The 21,754-nt window shown below is 40.8% G+C and overlaps 1 protein-coding gene and 1 long non-coding RNA gene across 3 annotated transcripts; both read left to right on the forward strand.

Annotated features, from left to right (window-relative positions):
• The first annotated feature begins 1,032 nt into the window (after nt 1-1,032).
• Nucleotides 1,033-4,296, forward strand: LOC121720571. The gene is made up of 2 exons (XR_006034585.1): nt 1,033-1,328; nt 3,792-4,296. It is a non-coding gene; the product is annotated as an uncharacterized LOC121720571 (long non-coding RNA).
• Nucleotides 4,297-9,741: 5,445 nt separating this feature from the next.
• Nucleotides 9,742-18,487, forward strand: LOC121720564 (natterin-3-like). Of its 2 annotated transcripts, XM_042106819.1 has the most exons (3): nt 9,769-9,904; nt 10,140-10,239; nt 17,130-18,484. In XM_042106819.1, the coding sequence occupies exons 1-3, from the start codon at nt 9,881-9,883 to the stop codon at nt 18,350-18,352; spliced, it is 1,347 nt and encodes a 448-aa protein (XP_041962753.1). In that variant the 5' UTR covers nt 9,769-9,880; the 3' UTR covers nt 18,353-18,484. The 2 variants fall into 2 exon arrangements, with proteins under 2 accessions (XP_041962752.1, XP_041962753.1); XM_042106818.1 differs by lacking the exon at nt 10,140-10,239 and having other exon boundaries at nt 9,742-9,904; nt 17,130-18,487.
• The last annotated feature ends 3,267 nt before the right edge of the window (nt 18,488-21,754 follow it).

The raw sequence follows: 21,754 nt of genomic DNA on the forward strand, positions 1-21,754 counted from the left end.
AAGATCCCTCAAAATTGTACTCAAGTACTGTACTCAAGTAAATGTACTCCGTTACTGTCCGGCTCTGTTGCTGACCATAATATGCCTGATTTATTCTGGTTTACATAAAAATTTGACGGAGTTGACACGAAGTGAGGACACAACTTTGATTATCAGTTTTTATGTATAATAATGATGTAAAGTTCACTTCATGTATTATGTGACATTTTATCTAAGCACCCAATTCATTTGATAGTAAATGTGAGCATTTGTTGCACTTGTTTTTGCAGTTTCCCATTGTGACCTCTTGCAGAGGACAGGTTCAATTGCATGGTTTTCAGGGTACAACGTCTGTATTTTAAGAAATTCCAATGAAAATACATAAAAATATATTAAATTGATGTCATAAGTATACATGGGAAAAAGTGTGGTCTGCACACTGCAACTGCTCCAAAATATAAACTTTATTAATGTAAAAGTAATTTTAAATTAATAAAGTTTATATTTTGGAGCAGTTGCAGTGTGCAGACCACACTTTTTCTACTGTCTGATACTATTGTCTGGCACCTGCAGAAAAACTTTACTTTGGATGTGCGCACCCACTTTTCAATAAGTATACATGGGTCCTTTACATTAAACCTTTAAAGTATTTGTCAATTATTATCACTCCCATCCTCCATCAGCTCCACTGGTTGCCAGTCAAGTCACGCGTTACCTACAAGATCCTCCTGCTCACCTACAAGATCCTCCTGCTCATAGGAGCTAGGAGGATCAGTGTGACAGTTCTGCATTCTGCTATCAGTAAACAACAAACTCTACATCCCGAGGCAGCCTATATTGTCGTGCGTGTCTTCAACCACTCGTATTTAAAGACTGTACTGCCTAAATTCAATCAAAATGTATTATCCCCACAAGAGGAACATTTTAGACCAAGTCTACACAAATATGGCTGAGGCATACTGTACAAAGCCGTTCCCCTCCCCCGACACTCTGACCAGTTCTCATTGCTTCTACTGCCCAAGTATTCAGCACTCATCAAACAAGGCCGGAAAAACAATTATCGTTCTTAGGTGTGGCAGTGCAGGAAAGGAAAACACAAGGTCAAGAAGCATCACTCTCATTTCTGACAGTGCATGACTTGACGCGGGTGCACAGGACACCAGGTGAAAAATATTAAACATTCAGAGCAATACTATCTGCTTACTTCATAATTTAGCTGATAAAAATGTTTTTCTTTGAGATGGAACCTGCCCAATTAGCTCTCCTTCTTCTCCTGAATATCCACTTTCAGCATCCTGCAAAACCAGAGGAGCTCCCGCAAGACGAGACGATGCGTGAAGACCCAGAAAGTGAGTAATTTTGCGATGTGAATACAACCTCAAAATAGAAAAAGTTGGGACATTGTGTAAAATGTGAATAAAAACAGATGTAATAATCCGCAAATCTCTTAAACTCATATTTAGTTGTAAAAAGGACACAGACAACAAATCAAATGTTGAAAATGACAAATTTGACTATTTCATGGAAAGTAGCCTAGATATCTTTGCGTGTTAGCACAAGCAGTAGCCTGTAGGCCTAAACTCACATGCTAAAAACAATAAGTCATGTATAATGGCAAGCGTGTTTGCCACTTTCCGAAGTCTGTCTGACACTTCAAACTAGCGCTGCAAATGCGTCAAGAAAGGTCCCGCCTTAGACCGTCATAATGGCCAATCGTAGACTAGGATTTCGGGGTGGCACCTGGGGTGGCCAATCGAATTTCAAGGATGGCCTGTGCCACCCAAAGCCACCCCTCTGGCTCCGCCCCTGCTCCCCGATATAGGATTTCAGTTGCTCAACAGTATGGGGTATTCTTAGTCATGTTTTTCATCCCATTATGCACATAATTTGACAAATCTGGACTGCAGACAGGCCATCTTAGCACCTGGACTCTTCCTCTATGGAGAAATATTTAAATATTTTTGGCATTGATTTCTTGAAATATTCAAGGTCGTCCCAGGAAAAGACATTGCCTGGGTGGCAGTATATGTTGCTCAAAACCTATTCAGAATTGATTGTGCCTTGCCAAATGTGCAAGATGCCCATGCTGTATTCACTAATGCTCCTCCACACCGTCATAGATGTTGGGTTTCGAACTGAGCACTAAAACAAGTTGGATAGGTTGGATACTTCAAGTCAAGTCAAGTCAAGTCAGTTTTATTTTTAAAGCGCATTTAACATGCACAGAGTGCAACCCAAAGCGCTCCACAAACAAGACACATAACAAGACAAAAGACGCTGGATGGAGCGGCGTAGTCGCCAGCGTGCCCACGACATCAAGCGACATCAAGCGACCCTTTGCTGCTCCGTGCGATTGCAGCTCTTCACGTCTCCTCTTTACCCAGGGGGCAGTGGGGTTTAGATGACATGGGCTGCTGTTTTGCCCCCTGGGTAGATAGGCCCTCTCCTCTTTACCCAGGGGGCAAAGGGGGTTTAGATGACATGGGCTGCTGTTTTGCCCCCTGGGTAGATAGGCCCTCTCCTCTTTACCCAGGGGGCAAAGGGGGTTTAGATGACATGGGCTGCTGTTTTGCCCCCTGGGTAGATAGGCCCTCTCCTCTTTAGCCCAGATGAGGCCATGATTTCCAAAAAGAATGGCAAACTTTGATTGGTCTAACCACAGGATCTTTTTTCACGTTACCATTTTAAACAAGCTCAGGACCAGATAAGATTGTGATATTTTCTATATCATGTCTCAGTACAATTTTGGCTGTAGTTTTTGAATTGAGTATCAAATTGTGCAATTGTGGGTCTGGAAACATGTCTGGTGTTGATGCAGTGCCATCTGAGGTCCAAGACCACAGCCATCCAATTTGTTTTTCAGCTATTTCCCCTGTTTCCAAAGATTTCTCTGGGTTCTCTGAATGTTTCAATAATATTATGTCCTGTAGATGATGAACTCCCTGAATACTTCACAATTTCATGTTAAGAAGCATTACAATGACATTGTTTCATCATTTGTGCACACAGGTTTACACAGAGTGATGAATACCCCTACATCTTTACTTCTGAGAGACCCTGCCTCTCTGGGATGCTCTTTTTCATACCCAATGGTGTTGCCACTTACCCTAATTAGTTGTGAAACATTCCTCCTTTTGTTTTCTTTATCATTACACAACTTTCCAGCATTTTGTTACCCCCGTCCCAACTTTTTTTGAAACATGTTGCTGGTATCAAATTCGAAATTAACATATATTTTCTATGAAATAGTCAAATTTGTGATTTTCAACATTTGATTTGTTGGCTGTGTCCTTTTTGCAACTAAATATGAGTTTAAGAGATTTGCAGATTATTACATTCTGTTTTTAATCACATTTTACACAATGCCCCAACTTCTTCTGTTTTGGGGTTGTAGACCAGAAAGGGGATGAATAACAATAATGTTGAGAATTGAGATGGTAATTCAGCATAAATGTCATACAGCATTACCAATAATGCTCTATTGAAGACCCTGTGAAGACATTAATTTAAAAAAAAAAACACGGTGGTTTATTTGATTTTCTTGATAACTTCCCACTTATGTAGGCTACAGATGATTACAGGTCTACTTTAATGCAGTTGATCAAAAAATGGTCTATCGGGGCAGTCTCTTTTTCTGTGATGGTCTGGTTTGATCAATTGTAACAGACCTGCAGTATGGGCATTAAGTGAATGAAAATACTTTGTTTACATTTATAGGCACATTTTGGGTGTTGGGAGACATCACAAACACAGCTATGTATTTGTGTTTAACTCTAACTATCCTTACATTTTTCTGTCTTTTGGTACCATAGGAGCACCCCTGGGTCCTGGTCTTGGTGATGTGACTCTCTGTATTACACTAGGCTTGGGACCATGGGAGCACCCGAACCCGACTATTCAGATTACACAGAAGGGAAAAGTCTCACAAACTGAGTCAACTCTGCAGTGGGTGACATTCCGTAACATTTCACTCCTTGAAGTTGGACACAAGGTCAAAACAAAAAGATTTGAGCAATATGTCTGCAGACCCACACGCTACTGTGTGCTGGGTTTCTTAGATGCATCAGGTGGATATGTTTGTATGTATTCACTGGCAAAACGTGTCTACACCACAAAGGATTTCGAGCTTTTAGTGAATAAGGATAATTTTGAGTTACTGGAATGGACACCGGGTGAGTCTGGGTCTGTTCCCCGTTGCGGTATTAGGAGCTGTAAGGTTGTGTTTGTGGGGAGAAATGAATATGGCTTGGGAAATGTGAACACTAAGACAGGGGCTTTCTATCTGCCCTGGTGGCTAAATAAAAAAGAGTACTGGTACAGCAGTTATGAAGTCCTCACTGTTGTTTGTGAGCCATACAATCAACATTTATCTCAGGTCTCTTATTTAACTAAAAAAGCAAATATCACGAGGCACCAACAGCACACACTGAAGAGTTCCCGAGTCACAAACAGTCACAATCAACAGGTCACTAAGACAGCAAGTCTGACAGAGTCTACGGAGACTGTGGACACTTGGGAGATGGGATTTTCTACATCCCTCTCCGTGTCTGCCAGCGTCTCTGCCGGCATTCCAACCATTGGCGAGGCTTCGGTCAGCGTTGGGCTGGAAACAAGCATCTCCCTGTCGAAAAGCAACTCTAAGAGCCGATCCGAGGAGCACTCCTTGACCGTGGAAGTCGTAGTCCCCCCTGGCCACACCTGTGAGGTGAGGATGGTGGGCACTAAGGCGGAGGCAGCCATCCCTTTCAGAGCACGCCTCACCCAAACCTACAAGGACAGCAGAAAACGCCGCGCTGATATTACTGGCACGTGCAGAGGAGTTCAGGTGGGAGATAAATGCTGTGGTGGAGCAGTGCACTCCCACTACCAAACTGATGAGCACAGACCCAAAGGGAGCTGCTTCTCCCTCCACACGCACCCCTGGCCTCATGTCTTTGGTCCTCTGACAGCAATTTCAACTGGAACAGTCGCAAACAGAGACAAGGTCCTTCGGGCAGCTTCTGAAAGGCTTGATGAAGATGTACATCTTCGAATTCTTTCATGCCCAGATCTCTTTGCATGATACCAAATACCATAAAATGCCTTGCACACTACATCTCTAAATGAAATATAGCAGAAGCCATAGAAAAGAATAAAAAAACAGACCAATGTCAATAACAAAGCCTTTATTAAGCTCACTGAAGAAGACATTGATAAAACAGTACTGTCCAAAGGTAGGAAAGTGAGGACTCTCAACTCTTTCACTGATAGCTATGAGAACATAGGCCTACTAAAGACCATTGCTGAGCATGAAGGTGTGTCAACACAAGAAATATAGATCAAGGACAGTGGTGTCTACATCCCTAAAATATTCAGAGACCAAATTTCCCTCACGGGATCAAAAAGTATATATACTATACTTATACATCCCAACTGTTCTCACTTGAGTTGCTGAACATGGAATGCAGCCATCGACAACTTTTACCAAAATGAAGGCACCCTGGATGGGAAGTGTACAACTCATGCTATGATGTCTGTTGTGTTCCGAAGAGGCCAAGTCTCCACAGCAGATAAATGCCTAGCACAGGTTCCCTCAGGTTCAGAGGTCCCTCACCACCTTAAACACGATTGATATGAATGGATGGAGATAAACTTGTATACAGGTACATTTTGTCCATTCTTTTACGCTTCACATCCAGGGTGTCTTCATTTTGGTCAAAGTTGCTGATGGCTGCATCACAAATTCCATGTTCAGCAACTCCAGTGGGGCCAGTTGGGATGTAAACACCACTCTCTGTCCTTGATATCTGGTCTGCTGTAAAAGATGTGAGAAGTGCCTAACATCTGTATAGGAAACACAGTGTCCCATTGCACTGAGCTCATTGATGACTGTCCCAGTGTGATTGGCGTATGGATGTGACAGCTCTGTTCAATGAGATCATGACAAATTGGGATAACACACTGATTCTCCTTTGAAGCTGGGTTATCATCACATGTTTGGTAATTTCTGTGGGCATGTTAATCAACACACCATGCTTTTCCTCAATATGTCTGCAGCCCTGTGTAATATTTGGATTTCAGAAAGACTCTGAAGTGTAGTCTCAGTCTACTGTTATTTCTGTGAGTTTAGCAGCTTCCCTCAGTGCACAATAGGTCATATCTGAGCTTATCAGATCTTGGACGTGGAACAAATGCAAGCCTGTCTTTGTAATGCTGTATCAGCTTTTCCTTTAGTTTTCAGGATCTATATTTCTTGTGTTGAACTATAGACTCACCTTCTTGCTCAGCAATGGTCTTTATATGTTGTCATAGCTATCAGTCAAAGAATTGAGTCCTCACTTTTATATCTTTGGACAATACTGTTTTATCAGTGTCTTCAGTGAGCTTAATAAAGGCTTTGTTATAGACATTGGTCTGCTTTTTTTATTCTTTTCTATGGCTGCTGTTATATTTTGTTTAGAGATGTAGTGTGCAAGGCACATTTTATGGTATTTGCCATCATATGCAAAGAGATATGGGCATGAAAGAATTTGAATGTACATTCAGAAGCTGCCCGAAGGACCTTGTCTCTGGTACTGGGGAAAGCCGTGGACTACTGGTTAGGGGTTCGGGCTAACCGAAGAGTTACCGGTTCGATCCCCGACCCAGAAGGGAAAAATGGCGGGGGAAGTGGTTGAGCACTGCTCTCCCATGCCCACATCCACGGTGCCCTTGAGCAAGGCACCTAACCCCTCACTGCTCTCCCATGCCCACATCCACGGTGCCCTTGAGCAAGGCACCTAACCCCTCACTGCTCTCCCATGCCCACATCCACGGTGCCCTTGAGCAAGGCACCTAACCCCTCACTGCTCTCCCATGCCCACATCCACGGTGCCCTTGAGCAAGGCACCTAACCCCTCACTGCTCTCCCATGCCCACATGCATGGTGCCCTTGAGCAAGGCACCTAACCCCTCACTGCTCCCCGAGCGCCACTGTAATAAGGCAGCTCACTGCTCCGGGTTAGTGTGTGCTTCACCTAATTGTGTTCACTGTGTGCTCTGTGTGTTCACTAATTCACGGATGGGATAAATGCGTCTTGTGTCTCTATTCATTCCATACATCAAGATATTCACATCCAGTCTCTTCTAGTAGGTAAGGCAACTTCCTGACTATAAACATGCCAAGTTTCAAAGCTCTCAGAGCTTGTGTGATTGATCTGCACTAATTTATATGCCTTAACTCCAATACGGACAGGCTATATTTTAGTCCTTTTTTGGTTTTGGGGTGTATAACAATATCTGTTAATTTAACAATCTTAGCAGTAAAATATTTTTAGCCAAGAATCCATTCCATATATGGGAGACCTTAGAGATGAGGAAAAACATTGTTGGGTTTAGTTCTACCTCCGGTAGGGGTATCTCAAAAACTAAAGCCCTTTCTGACCATTTGTCACTAGCCTACTACGACTGTTTCCCAAAACCGGCGTACATAGTACTTTGTAAGTTTGGACCATGATAGTTTCAAACTTCAGTAGTCTGGACTAGTTACAGTAATGACATATAGTACCATGTGGACGGGCACACCTGCAAATAACAGAGATTACCTTCATTTAATCTGTGAATCATCCATTGGGTTTTTTTTATTCAGTATCATCAAGTTAATTCTTTGGTTTATATAGGCTGACCTTATTAACGACTGCTTTGAACTAACTTTTAAACATCTGTAATTTAAATGTGCTGGTGGTCTTATTGTTGGCTTGTAGAGTTTTGTCACAATGAGCCAAATTCTGCAAAAAGTGTGTAAGCAATAAGCAAAAACTGTAATGCTAGTTATTTATTTGATTATAGTTTTTCTCGGTTGTTTACACACATTTTCAGAAAGCATGCCTCATACTCTCAGAACTCTACACACAAATAAAAAAGCACACACACACACACACACACACACACACACACACACACACACACACAATGGGCAAAACCCCTCAATTCCTCTGCAAAATTACATTCAAAACAATGTTATTTCTTCTCAAAATAGTATTTTGCTTTCAAATAACAAACACAACCCATCATATGAATAGACATTTATAAGAACCAGTTGAACACTGACGTGCTTAATGTAAAACACTATGATGAATGGAAAATACTTCTTCTCCATTTAGGCCTTTTTTTGATTAGTGTTACACTTACTAGTACAGACAGTACATACATAAGTGTGTCATCAAATATTTGAGAATATTGTTTTTATACTCGGAACACACAAATACACAACAAATACATAACAAATATATTTTATTTTTCCCCACAAAACAATGTAAATAGTGTACATCCCAAACAACACAAAGTTGCACATAGAGTGGTCTACCAAAACAACAGAAGAATTTACTGTACAGTTAGAGTAAAATAAACTGCTGCATCCTCTCTTCTGTTTCCGTCTGGCCACAGCACAAGCATTATGCTAAAGCTCTGATTGCTAATTGTAAAACTGTGTGACAGGTGTTTGCCCATGTGATGAGTCAGTGTGCATAGTGGGACATTTAACTTTAGAATTTGAATGGCAGTGTGTTCCTTGTGACAACAAGAGATCTTCTTCATGAAAATTGTGCCAAATGCAGAGAATTGTGTGTAGTGTTGTAACAAAAGTGTGCTTTAGAACTGCTTTGAGTGTAAAGCAGGAAATGTGCTTGTAGTTTTGCAGAATTGGTTCAGGGGGTTGTTGCATGAGTTACATGTTGGCCATTGTGTCTCAAGTAGGCTACCAGAAAGTGTAAACAATTGAGAAAAACTGTAATCACCTTCAAAGATTGCAGGAATTTTGCCAAATCATAGGTAAGAATTAGGACTGATGGTGGGAATAAACTGCAGTCTGAAGAAAATAAGTGATCCCTCAGAGCCCTAGGAATATTTTTTTTTACAAATTCTTTTTGTTTACAAATTCAGGAGAAAAACAATTATTGCAAACTTTTCCTTCAGCTTATATACAAAGTGATTTAACCCTTTCTACAGCTTTAATAACAACGAAATAACAAAATGCACAATTTTCTGTGCGTTCTGTTTGCTTTGCAGTTTTGCCATCAGAGCCATAGTACATGGTAGACATCTAGTGGTAAGACCTATTATCACACGTTATATGTAGCCTATCTGCATTTACAGTTCAGAAATATCATAGCCTATTATTACATTAACACGTCAATAGGCCCTTAGCCTATCCTAGGCCTATGAAATGTAGCGCCTTCAAAGTTAGCTAAATGTTATGCCTTGACGAATAAATAAATAATTTCATGTTAGCATGACAATCTTAACAGTAATTCACGTGTGCAACAATATGCATTTTGGGTTTCTTTTAGTTTTATATAGGCCTATAAAAAATAAGGAAAATCAACAGACGAGTTGTAGGCTATGGAACAGCCAAAATCTTCAGTCGGCTAGAGTTTCACAATAAGTGTGCTAGGCTACATCGTCATTCCTGTTATCAGCCAGGCTTTGACATAACTTTGCTTTATGATTAGGCTACTAGGCTGGGCCAGAATAAGGTGTAGGCTAGCCTATAAACTTTACATGAAAAGAGTCGACTTTGGACATAATATCATCACGTCGCATCAGAAAAGCAAAACTGAAATTCAAGGGATAAAGCAGTTAGGACTATAATATGCTACAGTGAGGGACGTCGGCACAACGCCGATGATGGAATTTTCATCATGGAGACCCTGACGGACCTTCACTCGTGGACGCGCGAGGGCGGTGAAAGCTTGCAGAAGGGAAGGTTTGAAAATCACGTGATAAAAAACTGAGAGTGAAACGAAAGGAACAGAAAACGAAACTTATTATGATTTCCTTGTTATGGTCAGTGTTATAGATAGAGGATCATCAACACATGTAGCACCAGGGCGTAGGCCTACCTACTTAGCGAGCCGCTATTTTGAAAAAGAATCAAGGTCTAAAGATGGAGTCACGTCAAGTTTCTTTGGTAAGTAAATGACACTGGCAGTCCTTCTTTCTCATAATATGACTAAAAATAAACAACTTTACCCGGGTTGGGCTATCTATATCTGTCTGTCAGTGTCTGTCTATCTGTCTGTCTCTTGTGTATCTTGGTAGTCTTGTTGTAATAATATGACGGAATAGGCTATCCTAAACCCGTTCTGTAGAAAGCAGACATTCATGTGTGTTCTGTGCTGATGATGCTATTTCCAATCCCAAAGATTATTGTGATATCTCCTCTACTACTAATGAACTGGGGAAGCCTCGCAGAACCAGCAACACTACCCACAAACATGTTACTGGATAAAGAAAGTCTACAAGGTATGGGTAAAGGTCTTATACAAGAGACAATAAAGAGATGTAGATGATTCCTTTGATTACAAAGCTCATGTATGGGGAATGGGGATGTAGCCTGGCTAGCGCCACCACTTCTCAATGAGACGTGGTCTGGGAACCAAACGTTCATTTTCTCGTATTTGAAAAAAATGCCCAGATCCGTTTATTGGGTGCCACGGATGTCTATCAAATGCGTCTGTGCATAGCTCATCATCGTCTTGCTTTCCCCCCTGTTCTGTGATTGGTTCCCTATCTCAGGCGAAAATTTGCTCAATGGTCTCCAGGCTGCCTTAGCAGTGTGAATCAAATCGCGCGCAAGGCAGCATGGGAACCATAGACATAATATACATAGACGCCGCATCGACCGCTACTCCTTACTAGCGCTGACGAGATTTGGAGCCGCCATCTTGGACCGGTCATCCACTCCACTCAGTGTAATCTGTTTGGCCGGTGAGATGAGCTGTCAGCGCACTTAATTAATCATATCTCACTGAATACCGAACAGATTCTCACGCGTTTTTTTTTTGCTGCAAAGGTCATACATGTAGCTATGATACAGGACACATGATTTAGCGTATTTTAATATTCATAGTGGGTTTAACAGTAATAGAATATTCTGATATATGATATAAAGTGACCTGACGTCCGATATCAAAACTGGGAACATAATCCATGTTTGACAGCATAGACAAAACTAGTTTGATACAAGTTTAATGAGTTAAATATAGTTCACAGTTGACAGAAAAGTTCCATCAACAGCATTATTCACAGTCCACAGAAAGGTTCCATAAACATTTAAGTGAGATCAGTGCCATTCAGACATCTGAGGGGTACAAGTAGGCCTATGTGGTTTAGTGACAAACTTGGGTAAATTGACTCAGAATAAGTTGTAAACCTCCCAGTAGAAAAGCTGTATGATACAGGAAACATGGTTGTGTGTATTTTAATATTCATAGTGGGCTTAACAGTAATAGAATATTCTGATATATGATATATTATAAAGTGATGACATCCAATATAAAAACTGGGAACATAACTAATCCACGTTTGACAGCATAGACAAAAACTGGTTTGATACAAGTTCTAATGAGTTAAATTTACAGAAAAAAATCCATTAACATTTTCAGTTCAGTGCCATCAAAAATAAAGTGATGAACAGACATTGGTGTGGCATAAAGGAAATGGAGTAACTGGGTTCAATATCAACAGCATTTGTTAGACAAGTTACATAAATATTGTAAAGTGCAAGTTTGTAGGTTTGTTTCTGATCCTTAAAAAACAGACATTGGTTTGGCATAGTAAGTGTAACAGTTCATCAATTCAAGACAAAAAGGTGACTTGTCACTTGTACAGTGTCAATGGGTTCATCAACAGCATCTGTTATTTACAGTTCACAGAAAGGTTCCAGCCCCAATAAAGATATTAAATAAAAAGGAATTAAGAAACATTTTAGAAACTGCTAAGATCAACCCGTTCATTGCAATCAGTAAAGAATCAGGGAGTGTCTTCACAGGCTCAGTGAGACAGAGTTACCGTCATGCAGTTGGTTCTATGATTTCGACAACTGGTGCATGTCATTTTGTATGTTCCCACCTTGCTAAAATTGCTTGGGTACACTTTGGCTGAGAACAAAAGTGCTTCAGACAGCAGGTGGGCAAATAAGATGGCATAGTAAACTGGGTAAACTCCATAAAAGAGGACTGAGTCAACCAGACGATGGGAAAATGGGACACAGAGTGGCGAATGCAGGTGATGAAGGTGGAGCTCATAAATCAAACATTCAGTCACAGTGTAGCAGATGCCCTGCAGTACTGCAATGAAGAGCTGCACCTTCCTCAGTTCCAGGGGTGTGAGGAGACCGTTCAGTTCATTCACAGTCTTCTTGAACAAGGCAGTTGTTCTGGAGAGATACAAAATAATAAATAAATGAATTAAAAGGAATTTGAGAGGCATCTTATTCTTGTTAGGGTAAATGACATGTGAATAATACAGTGTTGGGCAAGCTACTTCGAAATTTTAGTGAGCTAAACTATCAGTTACTCTGCCATGAATAAAACACTACACAAAACTACCACCCAGGCAAATGTATTAGTAGCCTAACACAAACACAGCAGTAGGCTAGTTCACTACATAGGAAGCTACTTTAAATTGTGCTAATTTCACATGACAAGAAAAGTGTAGCTTGTCTGGCTAAGCTACTTGATAAATAAAGAAGTTGAGCTATTGAAAAGTTACTTTATTCATGAAATAGTGAGGCTACCACCAACACACTTAGGCTACAAGTAGCACCTAGCGATTGCCCAATAGGCTAGTCTGTGCCACTTGTGTAAAATTCGCCGGCCAAATCTAGTACGATTTATTTCTACAATAGCCTTCTTGTGTCAGTTGTAATCTAAGTCAGTGTTATGGAATATGACTTATCAAGTCTCAGTTCATAGCCGGATGAACACCGAGTAAACATAGCCTAGCTAGATGGCTACGATTTTCATACAGTAATATCAAAGATTGCTCCTTCTCAGCTCTGGTAATATTCTATTCACAAAATACAACCAATAGTACGGTTATGTTAAATCTTACTTGTGAAAAGTAAATCCCCCGAGTATGGTCCGCCGATTTGAGAAGGAACATGCTGCACAGTGCTGTCATCTTGTGTCTTCTGCTGCAACGCAACGAGGAGTATGACCGGTCTAAGATGGCGGCCGCATTTCTTGTTTCCAGCAGCCAATGCGGCGTCTATGTATATTATGTCTATGATGGGAACACCCAGGCTAATGGGGGTGGGGAATATGTGGTGTACCCCATATTCCGAGTGGTTAGTGGAGTTCGTTGACTATTAAAAGCAAATATATCGGCGCAATGTATGATTCGTATTTGAACCTGAAGCATAGACGGTGGCGCAGTAATATCAACATGCAATGACAGAAATCAATGGAATTTTACAAAATGCCAAATAAAAGACGACAGAAACTGTATTTCGCTACTCTACTTGTTTTGGAACATCAACGAACACCACTAACCACTCGGTGAGTTGCACAGTTTTGAAAACGAACGTTAAGGGTTGTTTTATATGTATGCAGAGGTGGAAAAAGTATGAAAATATTGTACTCAAGTAAGAGTACCAATACCTTGATGAAATATTACTCAAGTACAAGTTAAAATACCGATCTGAAAATGTACTCAAGTAAAAGTAAAAAGTAGTTCATTTAAAATGTACTTTAAGTAAAAGTTACTTAGTTACTTTTTTTTGGGGGGGTGGGTACCAGAACAACCAGTTTTACCAGAGACTTTCTAATGAGGAGATACAGCACTCAAAAAATCCTCCATAGTAATGCATGGGGTTAGTTTGTAAAAGTTGTCTACACATATCACAACCCTTCCGTGGCAAAACGTTGACATGTGAATACATTGAGCCAATCATGTGGTGTGTTGTAAAATACATTGAGCCAATCATGTGGTGTGCTGTGAAGACATCGTGCCAATCATCTGTTGTGATCTCGCTGCTGGAGCAAGATTGGTGTCGTGAAGCCTTACGCACACGCATTTCTGCCGAAATAGATGTACGATAAGTGCCCAAAAAGTGTTGCAATATGGCCGCCGAGTGGAGATACTTGCCTGATAAGGATGTTGAGAAATGGAGATCTATGTGAAAAATCACCGGAGTTCTCCTTTAAGTTTGAGCAGTAGTTGATTTTCAAAGTTAGTTGCACTCATCCTTGGGTCGCTTTGCAGTGAACAGTAATCCAGCACAACTGAAAAGCCCCTCACAGGCAGCTGAGGCAGGCAGGCCAATGTTGAGTTGCAGAGGTTTTTTTTATATTTGGAAACGAGCAGAAGGTTCAGCAGATTAAAGGGCGTCGAAACCGGGGGGGGGGAGTGGGAAGTATAGGGCAATGGAGGAGAGGGCCCTTGAAAAGTGGAATACAGGGGGCACAACATTTTCATCAGGCATTAGTAATAACTCAGGTAATCCACACATAAAAAATCCAAACAACTCCATAAGTAGAGTCATGTGTAATGAAGTGGAATAACACAGGGAAAAAGTATTGAACACGCTAAGAAAAAGCACTAAGGCAAGGAAAGGGAAGGAACGAGCTGGAATCTGTAAGTAGTTAGAGATTAGTTATCCTTTCTATCTGCGCAAATTAATATAAGCTTGGTTAGTAGCTTACATATTGATGGGCTATAAAAAGGTTTTTCATTACCAAGGTGTCACACAAGAAACATTTCATGATGGATAAAAGCAAAAAGCTCAAACAGTTCTGGAAGTAATCTGGAACTAAAGATCAGGATTCACAAGAGGGACCCCTGGAATCTGTTTAGAACAATGGACCAAAATCACACCTGATACTGCGACTAATAAGTTTTGTCATACAGGAAATGTCTTGAAGCTGTCTTTACAAACAAAGGCTTTTCCACAAAGTATTGAAGAAATTTCAGTAGGCACGTTCAATACTTTTTTTCCTGTGTCATTCCACTTTAATACACAAAACTCTTATGTTTGGATTTTTTATATGTGTGTTAATATAATGTGTGGTGAAAATTTTGAATAGACTCACTGGAAGTTTAGGCTAATTACTGGGGAAAAAAAAAAAAAAAAAAAAGCGTTCAATACTTATTTCCGCCATATATTTATTTTACCTGAATATTTTAACTTCCAAATTAAATGTAAAAATGAATGTCAGACGAAATGTAAAGTTTGACTGACTGGATTTTGTATAACGTTACAAAACATAGTGAAAACTGTCTAAGGTCACTCTCACTCTCCCTTGCTAAAGAGCTAAATGGTTTAGTCCGCCTGCACGATTCATAAGGTAGTCTCTTTTGTTTATTTAGTTGAGCATTGCTAGTAGTGGACCGCTAATTGTTGTGCTGCTGGTGCAATGTGTTTCTCGCCAAGAAAGCAAAGTCAGGTTACTAAAAACAAAGGCCAAAACAGGAAAAAGAGAGACATCAAAATGAGGGGAAACAACTGCTAATAAACTTCTTTCCATAGAAAGGTGAGCACAAACGTCAAAACATGAAATCCCATGGTGTTTGCTTGAATATCTCCGCAATCATTGGTGCTAAAACGAACTGAGACAACCCATTGGAATAGCGAAAAATACACTTTTATAGGTTAGGCTAATCTGATTCATCTCGTGATCCAGCTCCATCACTTTCAGAAAGACTGCATGGCGCCAGATTGATTCATGTCCTGTTGTAGGCTACAGTACATGCTGATCATTATCACTAGGCTAGTGGTTGGGCGCGATTTTTTTTTTCTCTCCCTTTCTGTTTTCGTTAGTCTTTTTTTAGTTTTTTTTTTACTCAAGTAACGGATGGGATTTTTGATGTAGCGAAGTACAATACTTCACTCAAAAAGTAATCAAGTAAAATTTAAAATACCGATTTTATAAACTACTTAAAAAATACAAAATACACAGAAAAACTACTCAATACAGTAACGTGAGTAAATGTATTTAGTTACTTTCCACCTCTGTATGTATGTATATGTATATATACTCTTTTGATCCCATGAGGGAAATTTGGTCTCTGCATTTATCCCAATCCGTGAATTAGTGAAACACACACAGCACACAGTGTAGTGAAGCACACACTAATCCCGGCGCAGTGAGCTGCCTGCAACAACAGCGGCGCTCGGGGAGCAGTGAGGGGTTAGGTGCCTCGCTCAAGGGCACTTCAGCCGTGCCTACTGGTCGGGATTCGAACCGGCAACCCTCCAGTTACAGGTCCCAAGTGCTAACCAGTAGGCCACGGCCAGTAGGACATGTTTGAGTAGCCTACTACAGTATGCCCATTGCCAGCCACCCTGAGAAGTGAAAAGGCGATTCAAAACGAGTCAGAAAAGTCGAGACAGGACCAATCGTCAAAATTTTGGTGTCCACCACTCTAGTTCATCCAAAACAAACCAGAAAAGGGCCTTAAAGTGCTAAAAACCGGAATTTTCCTTTAAAATAATGTTTCCAAAATCGTTTCAGTGGTTCATCAACTTGTAACAGGGTGAGCGGCACTTTCTGCATTCGCTTTGCGGCCCTCTATCGGCTATAACCGCACTATGTAAGTTTGCCAGATCGGGTAGCGGGTCTGTAGTTCGATGGAATGAGACATAAGAAACTACAAACTTGCATCTGATGTCGCAATATATTGTACTTTTAAATCGTGCAACATATTCTACCTTGTGTGTGGACATCGTTATTTGCAAAGCTGGTGCTGGATAAACAAATAGCGTGCGTGCGACAGAGGGAAAGTTCTTTGGTGTTGCTTTAATGGCTAAATATTGATTTAGGCCTACCTCTCCTGTGATGCGTTTCCCTAAAGTGATAATGAGTGTAGATTTTCGTTAGGAACCAAAATGACAATAAACACCATTCAGACAATAAACACCACTGTTGTTTACCATCAAACAAGACTTTCTCCTTACAAGATAGCAACAATCAGAGGAAGAGTTTAATGACTGCACAAACAGTCCTTTTTATGTCATTACACTTAGAAAGGTAAGAATTATTCAGTTTGTCTACAGGGACATAGATGTGTAGGCCTACTAATATTTTGAACATAGTCTGTGGCTGAAAGTACTGATTTACTTTGACAGCAGGATTGGTTGTTTTTAGATGGGATTTCTCCTTTAATTGTGACAGAGAGAAGTTTGTGGGAAACACAAATCTGTCTGGTTCCTTTCTGATAATTGATAATAATTCAGTTGTAGCCTATATGTTTGCTACTTTTGGTAATCTTTGGTAGTGTTTGCAGAGCTTATATGGAAATGTGAGTTGTTGTATATCTACAACACAAATGGGGTTGGGGTTTCATTTTTTCCCTGCACAATACAGGTTGTAAAGGTTGATATTCACACTTTTTTTCCCTTCTTGTGACAGGACCCCTGTCCGGCTCATCAGGTTGGAAGGGTGCAGGCCCCCCTCCGAAGCAACCTAGACAAACTTTGTCTCACAATCCATCAGGCGCTTATGAGGCTAAGCTGACCAATGAAATGGAGTCCTCCGAGGACTCTTCCAACCTGAAGTGGGTCTCCATTAAAGACAAACAAATTCCCAGTGATGCAGTCAGCATATTTAACGACTACACGTCTCGAAAAGACTTTGTCTGCAGGGCTAATGACTACTGTACATTCGGCTTCCTCAATGAAGGAAGAGGATCCCTTTGTTTTTTTCCATTCCGTGGGTATGAACTTCACACCGACCATTTTGAAGTGCTGGTGAATACTGACAACTTTGAGCGGCTGGAGTGGATGTCTGGCTCAAAAGTGCCTGACCCTGGCATAAAGTTCTGTCAGGATAACTTTGTTGGAAAAAACGAGTATGGCCTGGGGGATATTTTTAAAGGGTACTTCTATCTTCCCTGGGAAGGGAAAGAAATCTGGTACAGTTCTTACGATGTGCTGAGCGTCAACCGGGACATTTTCGATGTGCATTACTCAGATGTGACGTATAATGTCGACCTGGTCAACAGAACACGCCATCCCCCATACACCATCAAGACATTTCGCGTTGAAAACCGTGATTCCCGGGAGGTGACCGAGACGGTCCACATGGAGGTGACCACAGTGAAAGCCAACTCGTGGGAAAGCACTTTCTCCTCGTCCCTCGCTCAGTCCACGTCCATCTCTGCAGGCATCCCGGATTTCGGAAGCGCCAGCATCAGTATCGGCGCCGTGGTGACTCTGACGCTGTCAGAGGGCCACCTGGAGAGCGAGGCCATAACGCAGCGGCAGGATGTGCAGGTCATGGTGCCCCCAGGCTACTACTGTGAGGTACGGATGGAGGGGTATAAGGTGGAGGCCAGCATGCCCTATGGAGGACACGTCACCAAAACATACAAAGATGGCAAAAAGATGAGCACTACTGTCACCGGCGTCTACAGAGGAGCGCAAACAAGCGGGATCGACTCTAGGGTGGACCCCTGCCAGCCACTAACCACACCAGCTCCAGCACTCAAATTAAGAGTTGGTTCTGCTGCCACCCCTTGGCTTGTGTGTTTGTGTTTTGTATGTGGTGTTGTTATATTGTTGTCAGTGTTGGTGTTTGGTGTGCTCTGCACTCGCAGGCAGCAGTATTTCAAACTGAGGGAAGAAGCAATTTGAATTTGGTATCCAGGGTAACGGATTACATGTAATCTAGATTACGTAATCAGATTACAAAAATCAAGTAACTATAATCAGCCCAGATTACAATAAAAAAATTGTGTAATCAGATTACAGTTACATTGTTGGGGATTACCTGATTACATTTTATCATGCAAACAATGCAACTTTTTATGATAGCCTAAACAGATAGAACAAAATTATTCATACCCCTGGCAAATATTGATTTTCTCTTGACCAATATGTTTGTTATTAATTTGTACTTAAAATTACACTTGCACATGCCAAAAGGTTGCAAGACAATGTGTTAAAATGTGTGTTTTTATCTTTTTTTACATTTTTATGAAAAATTGTGTGTTCAAAATTATTCATATTTTAAACAATCACTGGAAACATCTTTATTTACCACCACAGCTCTCAAAATGGTTCATAATACCCACCAAGTCTCTTCATATCTCCACAATGATTGTAGACTGCGCCTTTTTAGCAGCAATCTGCGTTTTGAGGCAGGAACGATTATTTGCCATCACTTTGGCCTTGTGCTCACTTTTTTGACAGATTGAGGTACGCTCTAAAATGTTGATATTGTTCTCTGTTAACCATTTCTGTTTTGGATCATTGTGTGGTTTAATGTTCAAATGCTGCCTTTTGGGGCAGCCATGGCCTACTGGTTAGGGCTTCGGCCTTTGGGCTTGCCGGTTCGACTTCACTAATTCACAGATTGGGATAAATGCAGAGACCAAATGTCCCTCACAAGATCAAAAGATATACTTACTTACTAACTTACATACTATTGGGGCAGGTCTCTCGGCACACAGCCTGATCTTTTCCTCCTAATCTTAATGTAGCCTCTTGTTTTAGTGTTACTGTTTACTTTGAGAAAGGTCCCCCTGGTTGAAAAACATCTCAAAATAATACATTTCTCACCCCCACAATTGAAATGGACATGGTGTCATTTGGGTTTAATGCTTCCCTTTTTTATGCCAATCTCAGGCCATGTCCCTGGGTCAAAAAAATCCAGCGAAAGCTAAATTCTTTGTCCAGGTGTGCCCTTATAAAGGTTAAGCTGAGTTGTGCATGTTTGGAGAAGAGTGGAGAAAAATAGAATGAGAATTCTTTCATCAATTCTGTGGTGGTTTCTTTTACTTAATGGGCATATTTATTGAAGTAATCTAAAAGTAATCCTAAAGTAATCAGATTACGTTACATGTTTTTGGTAATCCAACTGATTACGTTACTGATTACAAAAATGACCATGTAATTTGTAGTCAGTAATGGATTACATTTCAAAGTAATCTGACCCAACCCTGTTGGTATCAATGCATGTGTGAGCTCAGTTCAGGAAGCTCACAGAAATATGTATTATTGTATACCGTTATAACCTTCTCATGCGCAGGGTGCAAAATACATGAGAACTGTCCTCATTACAAGTACATGACAGAATCCAAATATAAAAGCATACATCAAAAGACAAGCCACCACATACCTCTGCCTTGAGAGAGTGGCAAAAGAGGCAGAGGAGGGGGCTACATGAAAACCTAAGGGCTCCCCAGTGTGGGAACCAACTCCTGTCACACCCAAGCCAAACACCACTACTACCTACCCCAGAGGCATGGGCAACTGCAAACTGTGCACAGGACATGTGGGGAAGAAGGGGAAATTCAGGGAAGCGTAATCACCCCTGCTACATTAAAGCTGCAGTTGGCAAGTTTGTTTTGATCATATTCACTGAAACTGACACTATGCTCCGACAGAACAACGTAAATCAGCCGGTTTTAGAAAAAAACCCGCACTTCTACCTCCACCTAGAGCCTGTTACTTGTTTTGCAAAATCCACAGCTCCCGGTTCTTCTGGTCCAATCAGAGCAGGGCTGTGTGAGATCTGACTGTCAATCACAGTCTGGTGCAGTCTAGTGCACACTGACGAGCACAAATTCGATGAGAGGGTGCTCTTAGGTAATGTCATGTCTAAGAACTAATATTGCCTGGCAATAGGCTACTACATTGAAATGGCGGCGGCCATGTCTCCAGGCATTTTGGTGTTCAAGTTAACGTTAGTTTGCTTTGCATGTGAACATGACGTGACTTGTGATGTATGACACGAAGCAGTAGCCTAACATTCTCTTGCACTAAAATTAGCATTACAAATCATTTAGATATTAAAATCATATAGCAAATGAATTATATCCTAATGACATACACAATTATAGCCTTATGATATATTACAAAAAAAAGTCGAGTCATCGCGAGTGCGAATGCACGAGTCTGAGTCGAAGTTCGAGTCATTCGGTGCTCAAATCCAAGTCAAGTCACAAGTCTCTAAATTTAGCTAATGACTCGGACTCGAGTCCGAGTCTCGGACTTGAGTACTACAACACTGGCTCGGTGGTAGTGGGGAAAGGGCATGAGAGTTGTAAACATTCAAAATGTTGGCTAAGTCCCCTCAATCTGTCAGACTTGCCAACTGCAGCTTTAAAGTGCGGCGCTACACGTGCCTCTGTTCTCTTAGTCTCTGAGCTTCAGGCTACCTGTTCGTTACCCAGAGAGCCATTATCTCCAAGTCTTTTCTCATGTTCTGCCAGGGTAACTGTTATGCAATTAAAATACTGTGCCTTAATAAAAAGGCGTCTGTGATGCACAATACTGTTTCAATACTTGAAAGCATGCATTATTCATTTTTGGAAATGCTAAGAGTTGCTTCTTTTTAATTGTTTACCTGAATGCTATGACACTTTTTTAAATAAAGAAGTGTAGTCTATGTTGAAGTACATTGGATTTATAGTTTTTATTTATTTGACCGTGGTATCGATTTGGGTATCCAAGTTCAAGTCCAATAGGACAAAAAAGTATTTTATTCCTAGTGCAATACGCCTGCTAAATTTGCACAATTTTGCTTCATTGCACAGAAACGATTCTGATGAGCATCTGTCAGAAACGTAGATTGATAAGACAGTTTCTTTCTTTCTTATTTTCTTTCTTAACCTTCTTAACTTATATCAACCTGTGTCTTTTACCCCATCTTGTGTCTTTGTGTATCTTGTGCTATTTATGTGTACCTGACTGCGAGACAAGTTTCCCTTTGGGACAATAACGTTAAACTGAACTGAACTGTATTGAGTTGTGGAATTTCACTCGTATCGACTGCTACATTTCTGCTATTGTGATATATATGTCTACCATATGTCTACACTCCTCCACTGACTTCTTTTATGAACATACTGAACATTACAGTAGTTATATGAATCTTTGCTTCGCAACCATCAAGGACTTGTCTTTGTAGTATTACGATTTTGTCAAATAGTAGCCAACAATAATTATTGTAATGTAATTAATTGTACCCCTCCACCCCCCAAACCACAGTAGGGAAACACTAGAAATTACGATCAACAGAAATCAGACCAG

Source organism: Alosa sapidissima, chromosome 10 (genome assembly GCF_018492685.1).
Source record: "Alosa sapidissima isolate fAloSap1 chromosome 10, fAloSap1.pri, whole genome shotgun sequence".
Lineage (NCBI taxonomy): Eukaryota > Metazoa > Chordata > Actinopteri > Clupeiformes > Clupeidae > Alosa > Alosa sapidissima.